Here is a 20,495-nt window from a genome sequence, read left to right as displayed (position 1 = left end):
GTAAAGAAATATAATCAGCAGCTGTCTTGCCCTGCAGCTCACATCTGACAACTCACTGGAGCTCAGCAGGTGTGAGCCTGCTCAGTACCTGGATGGGAGACCTCCTGGGAAAAACTAAGGTTGCTGCTGGAAGAGGTGTTAGTGGGGCCAGTAGGGGGCTCTCTGCGGTCTGTGTGGGTCCTAATGCCCTATTATAGTGACAGGGACACTATACTGTAGAAAGGCGCTGTCTTTTCGTAAGATGTAAAACTGAGGTTCCGACTCCCTGTGGTCATTAAAAATCCCGGGCGTTTCTCGAAAACAGTAGGGGTGTTAGTGTCCTGGCCAAATTTCCCATTGGCCCTTACCAATCATGGCCTCCTAATCCCATCTCTGAACTGGCTTCATCACTCTGTTCTCCTCCTCACTGAGAGCTGGTGTCTGGTGAGGTACTGGTGCACTATGGCTGCTGTCTCATCATCCAGGTGGTGGAGGGGACTCTTTACCTGTTACTATTACCTGTTAAGGGCTTTGAGTGGAGTGTCCAGAAATGCGCTATGTAAGTGTAAAGAATTATTATTATTATTATTATTATTATTATTATTATTATTATTAAAGATCTTTCTGTAAAGCCATCAAACACAGGTCTTCTTCCAGCTGAATTCTGATACCCCAGATACCTCTGACACCTCAAACAGCAGCGCCCACGCGCACTGCCCCTCATGTCTGAGCTCCCAGGAGCGTCTCCTCTGCAGGTGCCTGGCACCAGTGCCTTCCCAGCACTCCTCAGAAGGACTGTTCACCTCAGCCAACACGCATTCATCTCAGACTGGCTAATAACCCGGACTCGGAAGCTAACGTCTAAAAAACAAAACAAGACCTTCATGTCACTGCTGCTGCTGGGACCTGGAACTTATCAGACTGCAGTACTATAGAAGTCTCATCTATATCCCTGCATTGCACAGCGGTCTGCTCCTGGCCAGGCGTTACAGTGTCGTGGACCAGACTCCCAGTGCACAGCGGTCTCCTCCAGTCCAGGTGTTACAGTGTCGTGGACCAGACTCCCAGTGCACAGCGGTCTCCTCCAGTCCAGGTGTTACAGTGTCGTGGACCAGACTCCCAGTGCACAGCAGTCTGCTCCTGGCCAGGCGTTACAGTGTCGTGGACCAGACTCCCAGTGCACAGCGGTCTCGTCCAGTCCAGGTGTTACAGTGTCATGGACCAGACTCCCAGTGCACAGTAGTCTGACTCATGTTGAGTGGATGTGTAACATTGATGTGCAGAGTCAAAATACTGAGGAATAAGTGAATTCCTATAGTATTTCTGCTTCAGCTGCACAGTCTGCAAGAGAACATCGCAGCAGGAGAAGCGTGGAGTGACTCTGTGCAGAGGAGGTCACGTGGTGGGGGGTGGGGAGGGGTGGGCACGTCTTTGCGCAAATGGTTGCTGGAGTGTGGAACAAAAACCCAACCATGTGGTTGGAGCCAATACCTTGGCTTCTTCCAAAAAACGATGGTTTGTGATGCTTGGGTGGATTAGCAGATAGCAGGCAGGTGAGCTAGAGGGGTCAGGTGGCCTTTTATCGTTTGTCACGTTTCTCATGTGGCTGTCGGCCTGCCTGAGAGCTGAGCCTGCAGCGTGGGTCTGGCTGGGTGGCTTGATGTTGCTGTTGCCAGTACCGAAGCTGGAGTGACTCTCCCTGCCTGTCCCGCGAGTCCCTTGTCTCGAGTGTGTGTGTCCCGTGCTGATCTCTACCTGCCCCTTGTCTGGAGCGCAGGATGTGGCGAGCTGCCCGGCCATGTCGTCGAAGCCGATGCCCTGGCTCCCTTCAGGAAATGGCCGGACGAGTTCCTGGGATCAATTACTGGACAAAGAAAAAAAGGCCAAGGAGCTGGATAGGCTGGAAGGCCGCCTCTCGGTTGTAACCTTTCCCATTTCCTTACGTTCCCACCCAGCTCCTTGCATCCTGCTCATCCCTATGGAGACAACACAGAAAAACAGGCTCTCTCTGTAGCGCATTCCGCACGACAGTCCAGTCACCCCGCCTCCTCCAGCCCACGCTGCACGGGGGGGGGTGTAACCTCAGCGGACGCGGCGGCTGGGTCTGCAGAGCAGGCAGGCAGCAGCACACATGCGCCCGGAGACAGGGGCGGGAGGGGCCGAGGAGGGACTCCTGGCTCCCGATTGGCTGACTCTGCGGAATGCCTGGTAACCTCCGCTGCAGGTCACATGGTCCCTGGGGGCTCTGGCACGCAGAGGGACAGGTCCGGCTGGAGCCTCCAGCAGCAGCAAGCGGGGCTGCAGTGAGGGCCAGTCCACAGCCTGGCGCTGTGGGGCGCCGCAGAGTGGCACAGTCCAGCCTGGCGCCGTGGGGCACCGCAGAGCAGCTCAGAGCAGTGCAGACTCTATGTAACAGTGGGCTCGGGGTACCTTCAGTGGGCTGGCTGAAGTCCTCCCTGGACGAGCATAATGTGCTCCGTAAAGTGCCCCCTTTATTACCGACGTGGTGGAGCCATTTCTCCCTCTCGCCTGCTGTGTGGGGGTCCTCCTGTCTGTGGACAGTTCCTTGCTCCAGGGCAGGGCATCGTGGGACGGGAGGGTGCAGTACAGCAGGGCGGCGCGGTGCGGGACAGGGGTACCAGGGCTGAATCGTCATAGAAACGGGGGCTACTCTGTAAATGATCTGTACCTCGCCCTGGCTCTGTCACAAACGCTGCACTGTCGCCCTCGCTGCCTCGCTCTCTCTTCCTTCCCCCACTGGTCAGTGTTCCTTCGATTGCGTCTCGTTTCCCGACGCCCTCCTCCCCGGCTCCCGTCTGCTCTGCCTCTGCCCACGACCCCGGAATCCCCTCTTCCTCCCTGGTCCTCGGGGGTCGGGGGGCGCGAGGCGGGCGTGGCCGTGATCTGAGAGGTGCCCAGGCTCTGCCTCCGGCTCCCAGTGGCTCTTCGGTTCTGGAAGCTCCCCAAGGCAGCTCCCTGAGCGATCGCACAGGGCCGGCAGCTCCTTCCCGACTGTCGGGGCTCTGAGGGGACACCTCCGCATCTCTGATAAAGGGGGAGATCACCGAGATCCTTGGGATCTCAGAGAGATGGCGCTTGGGGCCTGTGCTCCAGGGGGTGGTGAGCTACCTATTCATGATCCGGCTCAGCACCGCAGTGTCCTTGCGGGGCCTGACACAGACGGTCACGCAGAAGGTCTGGTGTTTAAAACCCAGAAAGAGTGGATCAGAATATAATAAGAGTAAGGGTATTATTCTTATTATAGTAGGACAGTGTGTGTACAGTGTGGGTGCCTGGATGGCTCTGTTGGCAGAGCTGTACAGTTTTCCTATGCAAATCTACAGGTATCAAACCAGCACAGCAAGTCAGTTCTTTCTTGATATAAAAATGCACAAGTTCACAGATATCTGAAGGCAGACGAGAGTCCCACCGAGACTAATCCCAACACACCTGCTGACAGGACCACGGATCAGGTGTCTGATCTACTGGTGGAGAGTGGGAGAATTGTACTGGCATGTTTTTTTTTTCTTCCTTGATTGGATTTTAAAAAGAGTAAAAAAAAAAAAAATCAGCTCCATTTCAGGCCCCAGTGGTGTGGAAGAGAAGCAGAGAGCAGGGAGAGCTCAGCGGAGACGGGGACAGACAGACGGGCCCTTGCCCACAGCTGGTGCTTATGTAAGTCAGCCAGGGCGAGGGGGGGTGGGGTCATGTGACTTTCAGGAAGCGGACTCCCCCGGCCCTGCCCCTGACTGGCCTCCGCGGAGCCTCGCTTCCAGGAAAGGGGCCTTCTGGGCAGGCGGAGGGGCCCGCAACAGGGAGACTCATTGAGAAAAACACCACCACGGAGCATGGAGACCGGGCCGCCCTGCAGCGCGCGCCCCCCGTACCCTCTGTACCCCCGCCCCCACCACAGCCAGCCACCCTCCCCCGAGAGAGGCTGGCGGAGCCCAGAAACCTCGGTGTGGGCAAATTCAGGACAGGGAAGAATCTCTGCCATTTTCAAATGAGCAGATGTGATGCAGAGAGGATCCAGCTGCAGACTAGAACCACAGCCCCCCCCAGCATCTTAAATCAATTCACCAGTATATCTTCAACTGCTGTGCACTGAGCTGAGTAAGTGCTCAATAAATGACTTATTACATGAGTTCATAACCTTAATATCTGCAACATGAGTAATCAAGTTAACAGCCACAGTTCTGGCTGTCGCTGTGGGGACTGGGGGAGTTTCCCAGGAAGTGCTGACAGTGCGTGAGACCACAGACACCATATCACTGCCAGACTGCACAGTGCACTGCAGATACTACACACTTCAATACAGACACACCTCCCTGCAGACACTGCACACACTACACACTACAATACAGACACTTCTACCTGCAGACACTGCACACTGTGCATTAAAGACACACCTTACTGCAGACACTACACACTACATTACAGACACTACTGACTCCAGACACTGCATACTACATTACAGACAGTGCACTGCAAACCGTAAACACTGCACATTACAGACACCATTCACTGGAGACAATACCCACTGTACATTACAGACACAATTCTCACTAAAGTCTCTGCTCATTGTACACTGCACACTACAGACTCTACTCAGCGCACTGCAGACACTGCACACTACAGACTCTACTCACTGTGCACTGCAGACACTGCACACTACAGACTCTACTCAGCGCACTGCAGACACTGCACACTAGACTACTCACTGCGCTCAGCAGACACTGCACACTACAGATTCTACTCACTGCAGACTGCACACTACAGACTCTACTCACTGTGCACTGCAGACACTGCACACTAGACTACTCACTGTGCACTGCAGACACTGCACACTACAGATTCTACTCACTGCAGACTGCACACTACAGACTCTACTCACTGTGCACTGCAGACACTGCACACTACAGACTCTACTCACTGTGCACTGCAGACACTGCACACTAGACTACTCACTGCGCTCAGCAGACACTGCACACTACAGATTCTACTCACTGCAGACACTGCACACTACAGACTCTACTCACTGCGCACTGCAGACACTGCACACTACAGACTACACGCTGTGCACTACAGACACTGCACACTACAGACTCTACTCCCTGCGCACTGCAGACACTGCACACTACAGACTCTACCCACTGCGCACCGCAGGCACTGCACACTACAAACTATGCGCTGTGCACTGCAGACGCTGCACACTACAGACTCTACCCACTGCGCACAGCAGACACTGCACACTACAGACTACTCACTGCACAATGCAGACACTGCACACTACAGACTCTACTCACTGCAGACACTGCACACAACAGACTCTACTCACTGTCCGCTGCAGACACAGCACACTACAGACTCTGCACACTGCAGACTCTACTCACTGTGCACTGCAGACACTGCACACTACAGACTCTATGCGCTGTGCACTGCAGACACTGCACACTGCAGACGTTGATTGCTGGAGCAGTCCACACTGTACCAGAGATATACTTTAAATTCCATATTGCAGACACACCGCACAACCCGCATTAAAAATCGATCTCTGGATCAGAGAAAACTCCAGTTTCAAACGAAATTCTTAAGAAAGCTTATGGAAACAGATTATTATCGGAAACCCGTTGTACAGCAGCTGATCCTCTCCGGGTTTACCGACTCCTACGACGCTGTGTATGCAACCCTGCAGGCTGTGCCGGAGATTTCAAGGCTGTTACCTTATTTTCAGCTATTATGCACAGACAGCTGTGTGGAGTTAAACCCGTTGTGTGAAATGTTATCTTTCTATTGCATCACGGCAGCTTGTTTTTGTCCATTTAATTTTAAAATATTTAGTTTGCATATCAAATTATACAATGATTCAAAGTCATTGTTTTTTTTTATTTCCTGCATACATATTGCTTTCGCAGAGTGATGTAGGGAAAATTTTGGTGATGCTTCTTTTTGTTGTTTTGTTGGGCTGGACTCCACCGTAAAAGAGATTTTATAATAACAAAGCTTGAAAAAAATGAAAAACCACTTACGGCAACAGCGCCTTTAGCCTGGCCCGCCCTCTGGTGGCCGCAAGGAGAAACACAGCCGGACTCGCGCACTGTCACGGGACCCGCGGAAAAAAAAAGTGCTCGCTCTGCAGAGGGAGCGCGCCGCTGATCGTGCAAAGGGGAACGGGAGACACAGGTACTGTAATCGTACGCCGTGGCGTTTAAGTGTGATTTGTGTCATTTACAGCAGACACCACACGCCAGGGGGAAGCGGTGCTTACGAGCGCTTGTCGCTTTATAGTCAGGTTCTACTGCATTCAAAGTCGTATACGTAGTAGAAATGCAAAGTGCTATGTAGTAATATGATGTATGTGATTTATAGCGTATTGGCTTTTCGACGAGACTTCATTCTCCACGATACAAGCTACAGACGATGCTCTCCTAGTTACGTCACAAGGCACAGCGGTTATGTCACAAACACCGGCCAGGGCACGTGGTGCGCCATGAGAGTCAGACCCAGCTAGCTGGTTCACCAGACCCGGGCTGCTCACAGCTCCACAGAGTAGGAGAACAACGCCTTGCCGAGGTAATCTGTGGTTTTAACGCGGTTCTGTTAAATCTCCGGCCCCGAGCCCTGTTATTTCCCGTCGCTCTCCCGGGAACGGCTAGCGGTGTCCTTCACACGGCTCTGGTTAAGGTTGCAGTGAGTCTCTACGACTCGCTTGCTCTCAAGCAGCGGTTTCAGACGAGAGCTCCGGTGCGTCTGGCTTGGTGTTTTGGAGAGATACCGGTTTAGGCGGATCTGGGTCTGCAGTGTTGAACCAGCGGCTGCGAGTGGGACAGTGCTGCGTCTCTCTCCGGGTCCGAGGAGCCCAGTGCGGGCTGCGCCTCTGTACGCCCTGCGGGTCGAGTCTCCGGTCTGGATGCGCCGCCGATCACCACCAGAGTAACACCGGAGCCTCCCGACTTGTCTTTAATGTTCAAGAACCGAAACAGGGTCGCAAATGAGACTTCGGACAGCTTGATTATCCTATCAGAACTGCTGGTGCGAGCCTGGAAATATGTGTGTGGGCAGTTCTGCGACTACAGCCGCGGTAGGACGGTGTCCGAGTGGCGGCGGTGTAGAACTCCGGTGTAGACTCTTCTCTGCGGCCCGGGAGAGATCCGTCTCAGTTTCGTGTCTGGTTGTCAGGCAGAGCCCCAGCTGGGGTTGGAATGAGGGAAGTGTGCTTCAGTGTAACCCCGGACAGCACCCCGAGAGCAGAGCGTACCTAACCCAGCCTGTGCCCCTCTCTCCTCTCTCCTCTCCAGGGATGTCCTGGTCTTCAGACAGCGAGAGCCAGACCTCCAAGCTTGTGAGGAAGTCCAGGGACACGCCTTTCGTCCCCATCGGTGAGACAGAGCAAGGCCTGGTCCTGTGTGTGTTCAGGGAGGGTGTCTCTGGTCCTGCGGTGCTCTGTGTGTGTTCAGGGAGGGTGTCTCTGGTACTGCGGTGCTCTGTGTGTGTTCAGGGAGGTGCCTCTGGTCCTGCGGTGCTCTGTGTGTGTTCAGGGAGGTGCCTCTGGTCCTGTGGTGCTCTGTGTGTGTTCAGGGAGGGTGTGCAGTGCTCTGTGTGTGTTCAGGGAAGGTGTCTCTGGTCCTGCGGTGCTCTGTGTGTGTTCAGGGAGGTGCCTCTGGTCCTGCGGTGCTCTGTGTGTGTTCAGGGAGGGTGTGCAGTGCTCTGTGTGTGTTCAGGGAAGGTGTCCCTGGTCCTGTGGTACTCTGTGTGTGTTCAGGGAGGGTGTGCAGTGCTCTGTGTGTGTTCAGGAAGGGTGTCTCTGGTCCTGCAGTGCTCTGTGTGTTCAGGGAGTGTGTCTCTGGTCCTGTGGTGCTCTGTGCCCAGGCCCTGTGTGTGTTCAGGGAGCGTATTATTCTTGTACTTGGGAGATACTGAGAGCTCACACTCCACACAAGACCACAGCACTTTGTACATCATAATACACCACCTGTAACACACCATGAACTGAGCCAGGTGCCCAGGCTACTGAGCCAGCTCTGAGGACTGAGGGCCCTGGCTCGGTTCTGTGCTACCAGCCTTGTACTGGGTGTCCCCGGGCCTGGGCTCTAGCGGTTCCGAGCCCGATATGAGATGTTGCAACTGTGCTGCCGTGGTGACGGACTCTGACCCCTGACCTCTGACCCCTGACCCCCGGGGGTGGTGTGGGATCTCCATGTGTGGCTGACTGCGTGTGTCCTCTCCAGGCATGGCGGGCTTCGCGGGAGTGGTGGCGTACGGGCTGTACCGGCTGAAGTCTCGGGGCAGCATGAAGATGTCCGTCCACCTGATCCACATGCGAGTGGCCGCGCAGGGCTTCGTGGTGGGCGCCGTGACGCTGGGTGAGTGGGGTGGGGGGTAAAGTCTGTACTGCGAGACACACGGCTGTGGGTGAGCCCCTCGCCATCTCTCCCTCCCTGCTCCCGCGCTCTGCGGAGGGCCTGTTACACATGCCAGGGTGTCGTTGCCTTCCCCTGTGCCTCGGGGCAGATTCCGCCCTTTTCTGAATCATTTCTACAGATCGCCCCCTCCTGTTCACTGTCGGTCTGTCGGACGATGGGACGATGCCCGCCTTGGCATTCCCAGGAAAACCTGCATGAAGTAACTAAGGGGCCTCAGGGAGCTGGGAGGCCCCCGCCCACCCCTGACCTCTCCGCAGTGCCCCTGCTGCCCAGGCCTGAGCGCTGCCCTCTCTCCGCAGGGGTGATCTACTCCATGTACAAGGAGTACCTGGCGCCACGGGATCCCAGCCAGTCCAGTAAGTGAGAGGGGCTGCCGCTACGCCTGGCCTCACCAACTCCGCGGAGATGCGCTGCGTTCCACCAGCAGACCAGCACCATTTCCAGCGGTTACATCAGACTGCTTGTCTGCTCTCTGTGAACTTGTCCATTGTGAACTCGCCCTGAGGCCTTGTCAAGGCTGACTCCCAATGCACAGCCTTCTGATCCACACCAGGTTTTACTGTTGTATTCAGACTCCCAGTGCACTGCAGTCTGATCCACTCCAGGTTTTACTGTGTTGTCATCAGACTCCCAGTGCACTGCAGTCTGATCCACACCAGGTTTTACTGTGTTGTCATCAGACTCCCAGTGCACTGCAGTCTGATCCACTCCAGGTTTTACTGTGTTGTCATCAGACTCCCAGTGCACTGCAGTCTGATCCACTCCAGGTTTTCCTGTGTTGTATTCAGACTCCCATTGCACTGCAGTCTGATCCACTCCAGGTTTTACTGTGTTGTCATCAGACTCCCAGTGCACTGCAGTCTGATCCACTCCAGGTTTTACTGTGTTGTCATCAGACTCCCAGTGCACTGCAGTCTGATCCACTCCAGGTTTTCCTGTGTTGTATTCAGACTCCCAGTGCACTGCAGTCTGATTCACTCCAGGTTTTACTGTGTTGTATTCAGACTCCCAGTGCACTGCAGTCTGATCCACTCCAGGTTTTCCTGTGTTGTATTCAGACTCCCAGTGCACTGCAGTCTGATCCACTCCAGGTTTTCCTGTGTTGTATTCAGACTCCCAGTGCACTGCAGTCTGATCCACTCCAGGTTTTCCTGTGTTGTCATCAGACTCCCAGTGCACTGCAGTCTGATCCACTCCAGGTTTTACTGTTGTATTCAGACTCCCAGTGCACTGCAGTCTAAAAATCGCTTGACATGCTGTGGTATAAAAACCACCACCAGGTGCTGGAGATCTCCTGCTTGTTAATTTGTTTTTGTGTACAGGTTAATCTGTCCAGACAATGTGTTCAGTTAAAAATTGTACAGAATTTACAATTTTGCTTTTCTATTTCATCAGTACACCTTTTACAGTCATGTTACAACTTTTAAGTACCGGACATGGATCATACTGCTCTGCTGTGGGAGTCTGTTATTCACTTGGTTTCATCTCACATTGAGATAACTTTACTAACAGCAGGCTGGATATAAGGAAATAGTCAAGAATAGAGAATTAGCTATTTATCTGTGGAGAACAGTCAACAGATGGCTTACTTCACAAACGAAAATAATAATGTGACTATAAATTAAACTAATTTATTTGACACTTAAAAGTTTTTCTTTTTTCCGTTTACAAAAATGGGTTGAGATACCAAGACACAGTCAGGACAGCATTCCTGGTGTTGCGAGGCTGGGTTCACTCTATAACAGGTTCACTGCGGCACACCATGGTAAAAACAGCATGAATATACAGTCGGGCTGAAGGAGGGGTGGTGAGGAAACCATGATGCAGACAATAGTGTAAACATGAGGGGGAGTCTGTTGGATCACCATGCTTTACAGCAGTAAGGTGTTATAAAAGCCTGTCTGGGCTTTGACCTTTGACCCCACGAGCAGGTCACATGACCTGCACCACCACAGTGTACAGGATGACGGGTCTGGAGTGGCTGGGCCACCACACAGGGCGTCACTCACCCTTCTAGCCTGGGCACCTCAGTGCATACCCTGCTAATGCCCAGGACCGCAATCACGTCCCTGGTCTCTCGCCTGGACCGGCTCGTACCGAGGTAATCGGGTCATGTACCGTCTTCTGTGAGAGCCAGCAGGACAACATACAGCCTTCAGCAGCACAAAGGACCTGGGCACCTCTGAACCATTCAATAAATACAATCATGGATATTTAGTTACTGAAATGATGTTTTGATTAATTAGCCCTGGCACTGCAGAGGACTAGTGAAGGGTCAGGAGTAGCAGGGACACGAGCTGGACGTGCTCCCAGTCTACAGGTCACCCCCTGAGCCCAGGGCTCTCGAACGTCACCGTTTCAGTAGCGAGACGCCTGCAGCTGTCTGTTCGTCTCGCCCCACGCCGGCGCCACTCCTCAGCGTTCCCCATGGGACAGGAAGACTCGGGAGAGGCTTCGGCCCAGAGAGGCCCGCCAACTGGCCGAGGAGGGAGGTGGCTTGGTGCACAGTGTGAGCCTGGCTCTTGAAAGCGCAGCTGCAGCTCCCATCCAGGGCAGGGCAGGGCTAAGGCACTTGACTGTAATTACAGCAGCCGACCCCGCGGTGGCGCTGGCGGGCCCAGTCAGGGCTTGTGGTTCTCAAGGCTGCTACACTGGCAACCATTTAAAATGGACATTAAAAGGAATGTTTTAGTTGTAGTATTGCTCCCACTTTGTTAAAAAAATATACCTAAAAAGGAAATAAAAAGATGCGTAAGGTAAAAAGGATTCTCAAGAGCAGCGGTTTTCCCGTTGTCGTCGGCCAACAGGTGCCTCTCCGGAGACGACTGAAATCCGGGCGAGGGCCAGCCCCGAGGTCACCCCCAGCGCGCTCCCGCTACCGCTCCGCGCACGCCTGGCCGTCCATGTTGTTCAGGAGGTAGAGGTCGGTGTGCACGGTCAAGCCCACGCGGAACTGCGGGGGGAGAGGGGACAGAGTTACGCAGGGCGGGCTGGACTGGGGCGGCGGGGTGGCCAGCGCCCGACGCAGAAGGAAACCCCCACGCAGGAGTGCGCGCAGCCCAGGGCCACCGTGTGGTCCAACCTGCTGAAGCAGGATGCCGCATAAGGACGGGAGAGGTCAAGGATCTGGGGACGGGACCCTGTTGGGAAGAGTCTACAGAGACAGTGGGCAGATCTGCAGCTCTGCGGCCTGGGGTTTCCCTCTGGGTCAGGATTTGACCTTTGACTTTCCCACCGGAGGATCCTGCTGAATCTTGAGCCCAATTACAGCCTGGGGCTATCAGAGTGGGAACCGAGCTCTTGACCAAGTCAGGCGATCACAGCGGTCATTAACGCACATCTGTTAGATTGATGTGCCTCTTGACCACACAGGACCTCAGCCAAGGACCTGAACACCTCTGATAACCCCTCCCCTGCTCTGGCAGAGATAAAGAAATGTTTTTATTCATACAGCTCATTACCGACCCGGGGGAATCAATCAAGAAAATTAACGGCCAATCACAGCCAGATTAAGAGCTGATTGCTACTGGTCACGAACAGGTGAGGCCTGCGAGGGGCACGGTGCTCTCACAAGCACGTCCAGTCAGCGTTCAGATTTCTGTGTCGGGGGAAGGGGGGGGTGCAGGGCTTTGTCATTTCCATCTGCAGTCTAACCAGACCCTCCCTGATCAGCAGTGAAATGTTTCAGTTCTTAAAGCCTTTGGGATTTGTGTTCCAGAGGTCAGCTCCGTGTCTGGATACAACAGGCTCCTGCCAGTCCAGGTCCTGTTTTCCTAACAGGAAGGTCTGGAGCAGTTGTGGCTCCTGTGGTGAATACGTGGAACAGAACAGATTCTGCTCTGGTTGCTATGTTTTAGTTTTCTGAATTCCCAATTCCTGGATTCCTGGCTGGGGCGAAGATGAGGTCTCTGCAGTAGCATTCCTCCTGACCTTCTGAAACCCCACAGTGCTGGAAGATGGCTGGGGACAGGGAAGCCTGGACTCAGCTGGGAGTTTGTTCGAAGGCAGTGCAGGGCTGCCGGGGGCAGGGGTTTGACAGAGGTAAGGCACACCCCCGACTCAAAAGTCCTGGCGGCTCACTTTGCTGGTTTGCCTACAGAACAGATGACCACTCCCACTGGAGGAGGTTAGGGACATTACAGAGTGACCACACCCTGCCTGACCACATCTCCATGAGGGGGTCTACAGTCTGAGCACCTGCCCAGTGTGCGTTACATCCAGCCTGGGGCAGGTCTGCAGGAAAAAGGGGCTGACCACAGTCTGGGCAAAGCCCCGTCTTCAGGAAGCCTCACTCTGACCCTGGGAATGTAGGCTACAGCAGATGGAAAGGTACCAACGCCGTGCAAGACGAGATCAGGGGGTTATTTTTGGAAAGGAGGGCAAGGTTTGTTTAATCAGTGGAATTTGTAAATGTCTGCTGGGAAGTTAATACAATTTTTGTGATTAAACATCCTGCGATCTACCTGTTCAGTGGGTGACAGCTTAGCCTGTAGACATGGCAAAGGGCACCACAGCCGCTGGTGGCAGGCTCCCCACCCAGCAGCGCCCCCTGCGGGTTAGCGCGAGGCACAGCTTCCTTACAGAGCAGGGCTGCCTCACGCTCGGCCCAGACAGCTTGTAATGCAGAGATGAGAGGACATGACTCACAGCACGCCACCATTACCACCGACATCCGTACAACAGATCTGTCCCTGGCCCGGCCCACTGCGCCTGTGGATCCGTACGGACTCGGAGCCCAGACTGGCAGAACCACGGCGTGGCCAGCTGCAATCTGGGACAGGAACCAGGAACCAGGGCATGACAGGGGAGAGTGCACAGCCCCTGGAGGACACCATGGCAGGCCACAAGGGGGCACTATACAGACGGGATACTGTCTAATGAATAGTGCCTCGGGGCTGGAGTGGGCGGGTGACAAACTCTAAGTCAGTAAATCACTTGAGTGGCCAGCGGTGGCCCTCAGCCTGTGAGCGGCGTGGTGCTCTCTGCTGAGACACTCCAGTCCGCTGACCGCTGACCGCCGTCTGAGACACTGCTACTGCGGGATCGAGGCACTGCGGCTCATTTCATCCACGTGTCCTCAAGCGATGCAGAGAGGCCCCGCGGGCGATACTGTCCGTCAGAACACGGACACCCTAGAAACACACAGACCGCGCTCCCACACAGCGGCTCTTCTCCTCGGCACGGCGCCCCCTGCTGTCCACAACAGGGCAGCCCATGAGTGACACCCAGGGCTTTCTGCCAGGCTGCAGGGGGACACGTCGGGCGGAGATCACTCAAGAGGGTGGTTTCTGGGCTACAGGCAGGGGGCAGGGGGCAGGGGGGCATCTGGCCACTCCCTGGGGGGGGCACAGCACATGGCCGCACAGCACAGCAGAAACAGACACACCGGTTCAATGCACACACTGGTGTTCTTTATTTGTGTACAGTCGTCATCCAGAAGTAAGAAAATCACTGTACAGGAGCTTATCTGTGCTGATTGGGTTATTATAAAATTATCTTTCTTCTCCCAAGTGGGCTGTTCAGTCGATTTTAATTTTAACACTGGTTACAGGCATCGACTGCACCCTATGATCAGGGCAGCCGACATGACACATCATACAGGATCACACATGATCGAGAACCATGGTGGACACACTGTACGTGTCCACACGATAAAAAAAACATTGATACAGATTAAAATCCCATGATTAAAATGAAGCTGACCAGCCTGAATGCTGTCACATTCATAGAACATACTCCCATTTTATTCCTATTGCAACCTGCTCCATCGCAATCTATCCCACTGCCAAAACCCCACCCATCCCAGTCCCATCTCTGCCATTCCTCCCCATCTCTCCAGTACATTCCTGCTCGCACTCATTTAAACAAATAAGAAATCTGCACACGTGCACATCCAAAGAGGCACATGTGCCTTTAAGGGTGCCAATTTCATACCCTGTCTTCATTAGTGTTTTACATTTGACTTTAAACCTGGTTTGAACGGACTAATAACTCAGTTTGAACCCACCACAAACACAATTGAACACTGAGCTGTAACCCCCAAGTCTGAGTACTGCTCAGGAAGGGGAGGAGAACACAACTGAAGACCTAATTAGCTGGACATTGCTGAGTCCTCCACTATACCACAATGCTTTGCAAGAAGACAAGACCACTGGAAGCATAGGATTTCGCTGCCAGCGTTAACACACCAGCACCACAGTAGTGTCCTGATTCCTCTTTTGCACAGGGAACACTGAGGCTGGTCTGCTCACACCACTGGGTCACACTGTTCCTGAGCGACCCAGTACACAGCGCCTACACACACACAGGTGAGCTGTTACCCTAATACCACACCTTTGAAATTAAATATCGACTTCCTGTGTGAGGACCTACGTTTGGGCCTGCAAGACACAGATGGCCAAGCTGATCTCAGAGGTAGAGACTGAATGAATCCACACGATCTTTTACAGTCTTGTTGTGCAGACAGGCTGCTCAGTTCTCCAGAAAAACCTTTTAAACCCTGTAAAATCGTACAGAACATGCACAGCTCCAGCAGAGGGAAGCCAGGAAGAGGCACCATCAGCCCCCACTCAAAAGCTCATGCAGAAATGTATCTTAATATTGTCAACTCAGCTTAAACACTAGAGACATATTTCTCTTACTTCGTGCCTATGGAATGTGTGGCCTTACCAGCAGTGAAACAATATTAAAACCCAGCAATAAAACAATGTCAGCTGTAACGGATGTGCTTTGATTGTCAACTTCTTTCAAAATCTTAATCATACCAACGGACAAAGAAAAAAAAATACTGTGCAATACAAGTACAAAACCCGTCAAAGTGCTGTCAGACCATCTGCATCAAAGGGACAGATCTCCAGTGAAATACATTTCAAATACTAGAATATGACACACAGGAAGGCTGATGGATCATTTCCACAGCAGCAGAGTGCAGGAAGCCTGAGGACACAGGCAGGGAGGTTTACGGCTCTGACACGAGCCGTTTAAAGCTCTGCCACGAAAACTAAGCTTCCTGCTAGGAGGCTCCATGGAGGAGAGCTGGAGGAGATCCGAGAGAACTAAACCAAAATTCACAACGTGAGAGCATGCAGACAGCTGTGTGGGCAGAGGAACGCCACATAAAAGGACAAAAAAACTGCTCTTTCACATCAAACCAGAAGCCCCTGAGTTGAATATCTTATCGGCGGGAATACTGTGTTTTCATTAACTGGCGTCTCCCAGATCCGGGTCTGGGCAGACAGGGAGCTGGTCCAGACTTCTGATCTGACCGAACCACAACACGAACACCCGATTTAAAATGATCTAGGGGCTACAGAGAGGGGCAACGGAGAATTATTCGTGAGGACAACAAATAAGCAACAGTGTGTCAGCTAGGCTGCAGGAGTGGGGTTCCGTCTCCACCAGAGCCCAGGGTCCGAGCTGGGGAGGAGCCTTGAACCCCCTTCCCATTCCCAGAAGGCTACCGTGTTGCTGGTTTGTTGTGTTTCACCCTTATCGATGGAGCATATTACAGACTTAACGACTCACAATTAAATGTCTCCTGATTGTCAGTTATCCCTGACCTGTACAGCTGATGGGGACCCTTGTTCAAGCAACCCCTCTCCCCAAATTAAAAAAACAAAACACTCAGACTGAAGTGTAGTTAATATAAACCCCACAAATCAATTAAGGATTCTCAACCAGGCATCTGGGAACCCCAGGGGATCTTCAGAGATGTCTAGAGACTGTAAAAAAACAACCCACTGCAGTCTGGCAGAGAAATCCGCTCTGATTGAGGACCTCTTCGCCTGCAGTCTAGCAGTGAAATCTGCTCTACTCTGACTAAGGAGTTGTTCACCCACAACTCTTCCTGCAGCACAGCTTGTAATCACTGCAGACGCCAGCTTGAGGTTCTGTATAGTTTGAGGGATTTTGTTCAAATAGGGCCCCCTAGCCTGAAAGGGATGAAACCCCCCTGAAACAAAATAATTTCAATTAAAAAATGCTAAAAGCCGACACTTGGCTGAGAAATACAGTGTTGGAGAGAGCCCTGCCGGGCCCATTCCTTCAGTCGAGCACACAGCCTGCACCCCATCAAATAAAAACGCAGCCCTAAAACCTGCTTCTGGCAGGCACACAGGCCGTGCCAACACATAACACCACCTTGAGCCTCCTCCTGTTCCAGCTCCAGCTGATCAAGAACGCCCCTATTCCGAGGAAGAGCTCAGGAAGGGACCCAGCTGGGAGAGCTGAGACTAGAACTGAACCCAGGACAGGGGCATCCAGGGCCTGGCATGCTGGCAAGGCGGCGACACAAACAGGTCAAAATTAAATCACCGATTTGACGGGAGTCCTGGGTGTTCCCGTCACAAGCCTTGACAACAGAGCTAACTTGGGAAAGTTAAACATGTAGGGAAAATCATGACCAGGGCCCATTTTATGGAGGCTACAAGCAAGAGCTAACTCTCCTGCAGACCGAAGAGCAGCCCAAAGGGTGCAATTGTGTGTATGGGGGGGGGGGGGGGCTGATGAAAACAGGCTGAGCCCCACCCCACCACACAAAGCATCCTTTATCCCAGCAGCCTCGGAGAGATCCGGCGCCCCCCTGGTCCGAGCCCGGCAGCCCGCCACGGTGCAGGTTAAGCGTCTGACTCGGACGGCTCCTCGATAAGGACCCCTGGCATGTTCCTTACCCTGCTGCCCACGTCCAGACACTTCACTCCCAGCACGATCAGGCACTGCCAGGCCTGCAGGGAACAGAAACCAACACAGGCCGCTGTGATTCAGGAGGAGAACATGCACGACACTCGGACACCTCCACATGCAGCATCACAGGACACAGGACACGTGTGTGCCTGCTGATCACAGCAGTACGCACCAACACAGACACGCCACACACGTGTGCACTGATCACAGCAACACACATACCACAAGCATGTACCTGCTGATCACAGCAACATGCACCAACACAGACATGCCACATGTGCACCTGCTGATCACAGTAACACACAGCACAGACACGCCACACACATGTGCACCTGCTGATCAATGCAACACACACCAACACAGACAGGCCACAGCTTGATAAAGATCTGGGGAAGCCGTAAACTCCACAGGGGGAAGAGCGATGAAGGCCAGCGCACTGCACTGGGGCCGTGACTCACTCACCAGGTAGCCCACGAAGACCAGGTAAGCCACGGACAGCAGGGCAGCCAGGACGTACAGCAGCACGCTGCCCAGGCCGGTCACGTACACCACCACAAAATACATGTTGATGGCGCAGACCACCAGGATCAGCAGCCCGCCACCGATCTTCCACGCGCTGGGAGGGGAGACAGATGTCATGCCAGACTTAAACAAACAAAAGTTCATCACAGTGGGGCAGTGCTGCTACAGTGCTCAGAAATGTCAGTAAATACTCTCACAGATACAGCGGGAGTTTTCTGTTTGCCCCAGGACGCACTGCGGGAAGGCGGGCGAGCTGGTCTTACTCACAGGCCGTTGGTGAAGTCGCTCATGACGGAGGTCAGGCTGGTGAAGGTGAGGATGGGGATCAGGGCGAAAGGCAGCTGTGAGCAACACAGGGGGACAGACGGAAGTTAGACTCTCAGCCAGCGGCCCTCTGCCGTGACCGACTCGTGCGCAGGCCTTGTGGAGGATACGACTGCACACATGGACACATAACACCCATATAATTAAAAGTGTAAGATTGGGGCTCCCCTGGAGCTGGGCTACAGTCGGCACCCCAATGGACTGGGGCCCCCCTGGAGCAGGGCCACAGTCAGAAACCTCATGGAGTACAAGCAGTGGACAGCTGTGTGCTCTGCTTTGTGTTCCTTTGTAATCTGCTGTTAATTCGTCGACAGTGTGAGGGTCTCGGGGTGTCACTCTTTCACTCCACCTCTGACCTGCACCCAGCCTTCGTCCCCCCTCACCTGCAAACTCTGCAGCACGTTGAGGAAGTCGTTCATGCCAGTCAGGTGCTGCACGTCCTGGAAGATGGCCACCAGCAAGGTGGGTGTAATGGCGATGGAGCGGGTCAGCAGGACCCGGGCGAAGCGAGACCAGCGCAGGTTCAGGAAGCCCTGAGCAAGGCAGAGAGAGAGGGGGGGCGTGAGTGCAAGAGAGAGAGAGACGCTGCTTGTTCACAGCGCAGACCCCCAACATCCCAAATCCTAGTTAAGATCCGTGAGGTCCTGCTCATCAGAACTCAAGAGGTCCTGCAAGGAAGGAGGCCTTTCGGCTGGACTGAGACCTGGCGCCCTGCATGTTTCCACCCTGTGAGAAGAGGTCACGACCCCTGGGTGGGGTGTCCCCTCTCCTCGCGTCCCCCCAGAACTCACCTCCATGACGAACTGCCCCGAATACGTCCCTGTCATAGTGGAGCTCTGCCCTGCCGCCAGGATCCCCACGGCCCAGATGTAGAGTGCTGCCGGCCCGAAGAAGCAGCCCAGAACCACGCCCTGCGCAGCAGACACACAGAGCCATGGGGAATCAGTGCCCATCCGCATCACACTGGGGCGGAGACACCTTCCTCCGTACGCAGGCCAGATCAGAGCAGGAGGAGAGTCTTTCACAGCTCAACACAGCTTTTCCCCATTCAGTCCCCACGCCCCACTCTCAAAGCCCCCCGCGCCACACTCTCGATCCCTCGATCCCCCCCATCTCTCAATGCCCCCCGCCCCGCTCTCAATCCGCATCCTGACCCTCCAGAGGACTGCCACCAGCCTGTCCCCCCTCTCCTCCCGGACCCCGGAGTGCTCACCCCCTTGTAGATGTCCACTTGCAGCGTCTGGTTGTTGCTGGGGAAGAGGCCGGAGTGCGGGCTGCTGTGGTTGACGCACATGTCGTGCTGCAAGAGGGGAGACAGATCAGAGACCGTGAGGGTGATGCTGTCCAGTCTCCTCACAGGACCCCACCCAGGAGACTGGGCAAACTGTTCCCACTGTCCAGTCTCACTGGACCCCATCCAGGACACTGGGCAAACTGTTCCCCACTGTCCAGTCTCACCGAACCCCACCCAGGACACTGGGCAAACTGTTCCCCACTGTCCAGTCTCACTGGACCCCATCCAGGACACTGGGCAAACTGTTCCCACTGTCCAGTCTCACAGGACCCCACCCAGGACACTGGGCAAAAGGCTCCCACTGTCCAGTCCATACAGTTTCCACCCGTCCCTGAATCATGGTGCCAGTACCAAACCTGTACTACACTTCACTGAAGAGACCCAGACGGACAGGACTGTCCTTCCCTCTGCAGCTCAGCAGGGTGACCAGCAGTGTTCCCCCAGAGCCTGGCTCCTGCTGCCTTGAGGCTAGGGGCGCGCTCACGGCCCAGCTCCCAGTGCCCAGTGCCCAGCTCCCAGCTCCCAGCACCCAGCTCCCAGCTCCCAGCTCCCAGCTCCCAGCTCCCAGCTCCCAGCTCCCAGCTCCCAGCTCCCAGCTCCCAGGCGCAGATGAGGGCACGCCCGCTCACCACTTGCTGGTTGGTCTGCCCGTAGAAGGCCTCGGCGAAGACGGTCACGACAAAGACGTTGATGAGGAAGGAGACGAAGAGCGCGATGCACGACTCGATGAAGAAGTACTTATTGGCCTCTTTGACCTCCTTCTTGTTGGCGCGGTTGACCTGTCTCGACTGCAGAGAGAAGGCAGAGAAGGGTTGGTGTCCTGTCGCTGTTGCAGTTGTAGTTAACTGTTGCCGTGCTTCAGCAATGCTGTAATGGATCAGTTAAGCCAACAAAGCCCTCGGGACTGAGGAACAGAATTCTGAAGAAACCTGAAGAAACACGGACAGCCGAGTGCCTGTCAATGTGCAAAGTTTCTGTGAGTTCTGCTTCACTAGTGCATTTCTAACAGAGTGCTACTGTAGTTGGAGAAGAGTGCACCCACCCCCCCCGGCGCCCCAGACCCCCCCCGCCACCAGCAGCCCCTGGGGTCCCGGTACCTTGACCAGCGCCGAGTGCAAGTAGATGTTGTGCGGCATGATGACCGCGCCGACAATGCCCACCGCCTGCTCCATCTGCACAGGGCCGCAGTCCTTGCAGTAGGGCAGGAACATGCCTTTCAGCAGCTCGCCCTGGTCCGGCTTCACCATTACGTACTGCAGTGACACACAGGC

At 54.3% G+C, this 20,495-nt stretch overlaps 2 protein-coding genes across 10 annotated transcripts in view; one reads left to right on the top strand and one right to left on the bottom strand.

Moving 5' to 3' along the window:
* Nucleotides 1-5,963: 5,963 nt before the first annotated feature.
* Nucleotides 5,964-10,050, top strand: LOC148678647 (HIG1 domain family member 1A, mitochondrial-like). 2 transcript variants are annotated; one of them, XM_088635819.1, is made up of 5 exons: nt 5,964-6,162; nt 6,349-6,552; nt 7,278-7,358; nt 8,208-8,342; nt 8,702-10,050. In XM_088635819.1, the coding sequence occupies exons 3-5, from the start codon at nt 7,280-7,282 to the stop codon at nt 8,764-8,766; spliced, it is 279 nt and encodes a 92-aa protein (XP_088491945.1). In that variant the 5' UTR covers nt 5,964-6,162; nt 6,349-6,552; nt 7,278-7,279; the 3' UTR covers nt 8,767-10,050. The 2 variants fall into 2 exon arrangements, with proteins under 2 accessions (XP_088491945.1, XP_088491953.1); XM_088635827.1 differs by lacking the exon at nt 6,349-6,552.
* slc11a2 (solute carrier family 11 member 2) overlaps nt 10,014-20,495 on the bottom strand; it is a 25,908-nt gene continuing 15,426 nt past the window's right edge. For all 8 annotated transcript variants that reach the window (XM_088635760.1, XM_088635726.1, XM_088635742.1 and 5 more), the window contains 9 exons: nt 20,322-20,477; nt 19,854-20,012; nt 19,144-19,230; nt 18,722-18,841; nt 18,314-18,463; nt 17,874-17,947; nt 17,547-17,700; nt 17,072-17,125; nt 10,014-11,355 (listed from right to left, as the gene is read on the bottom strand). In XM_088635760.1, the coding sequence (XP_088491886.1) occupies nt 11,278-11,355; nt 17,072-17,125; nt 17,547-17,700; nt 17,874-17,947; nt 18,314-18,463; nt 18,722-18,841; nt 19,144-19,230; nt 19,854-20,012; nt 20,322-20,477 (1,032 nt within the window). In that variant the 3' untranslated portion in view covers nt 10,014-11,277. The remainder of the gene's footprint in view (nt 11,356-17,071; nt 17,126-17,546; nt 17,701-17,873; nt 17,948-18,313; nt 18,464-18,721; nt 18,842-19,143; nt 19,231-19,853; nt 20,013-20,321; nt 20,478-20,495) is intronic.

This window comes from Lepisosteus platostomus, chromosome 1 (assembly GCF_059453375.1).
Source record: "Lepisosteus platostomus isolate fLepPlt1 chromosome 1, fLepPlt1.hap1, whole genome shotgun sequence".
NCBI lineage: Eukaryota > Metazoa > Chordata > Actinopteri > Semionotiformes > Lepisosteidae > Lepisosteus > Lepisosteus platostomus.
The sequence above is the reverse complement of the archived record's forward strand: the minus strand, read 5'-3'. Positions and strand labels throughout refer to the sequence as shown.

What these genes read in the sequence shown, in the direction of transcription:
- LOC148678647 (XM_088635827.1), top strand. Translation starts at nt 7,280, where the DNA reads ATGTCCTGGTCTTCAGACAGCGAGAGCCAGACCTCCAAGCTTGTGAGG. An exon ending in CACGCCTTTCGTCCCCATCG is followed by an intron (nt 7,359 to 8,207) that starts GTGAGACAGAGC and finishes TGTCCTCTCCAG; the next exon opens with GCATGGCGGGCTTCGCGGGA. An exon ending in GGTGGGCGCCGTGACGCTGG is followed by an intron (nt 8,343 to 8,701) that starts GTGAGTGGGGTG and finishes CTCTCTCCGCAG; the next exon opens with GGGTGATCTACTCCATGTAC.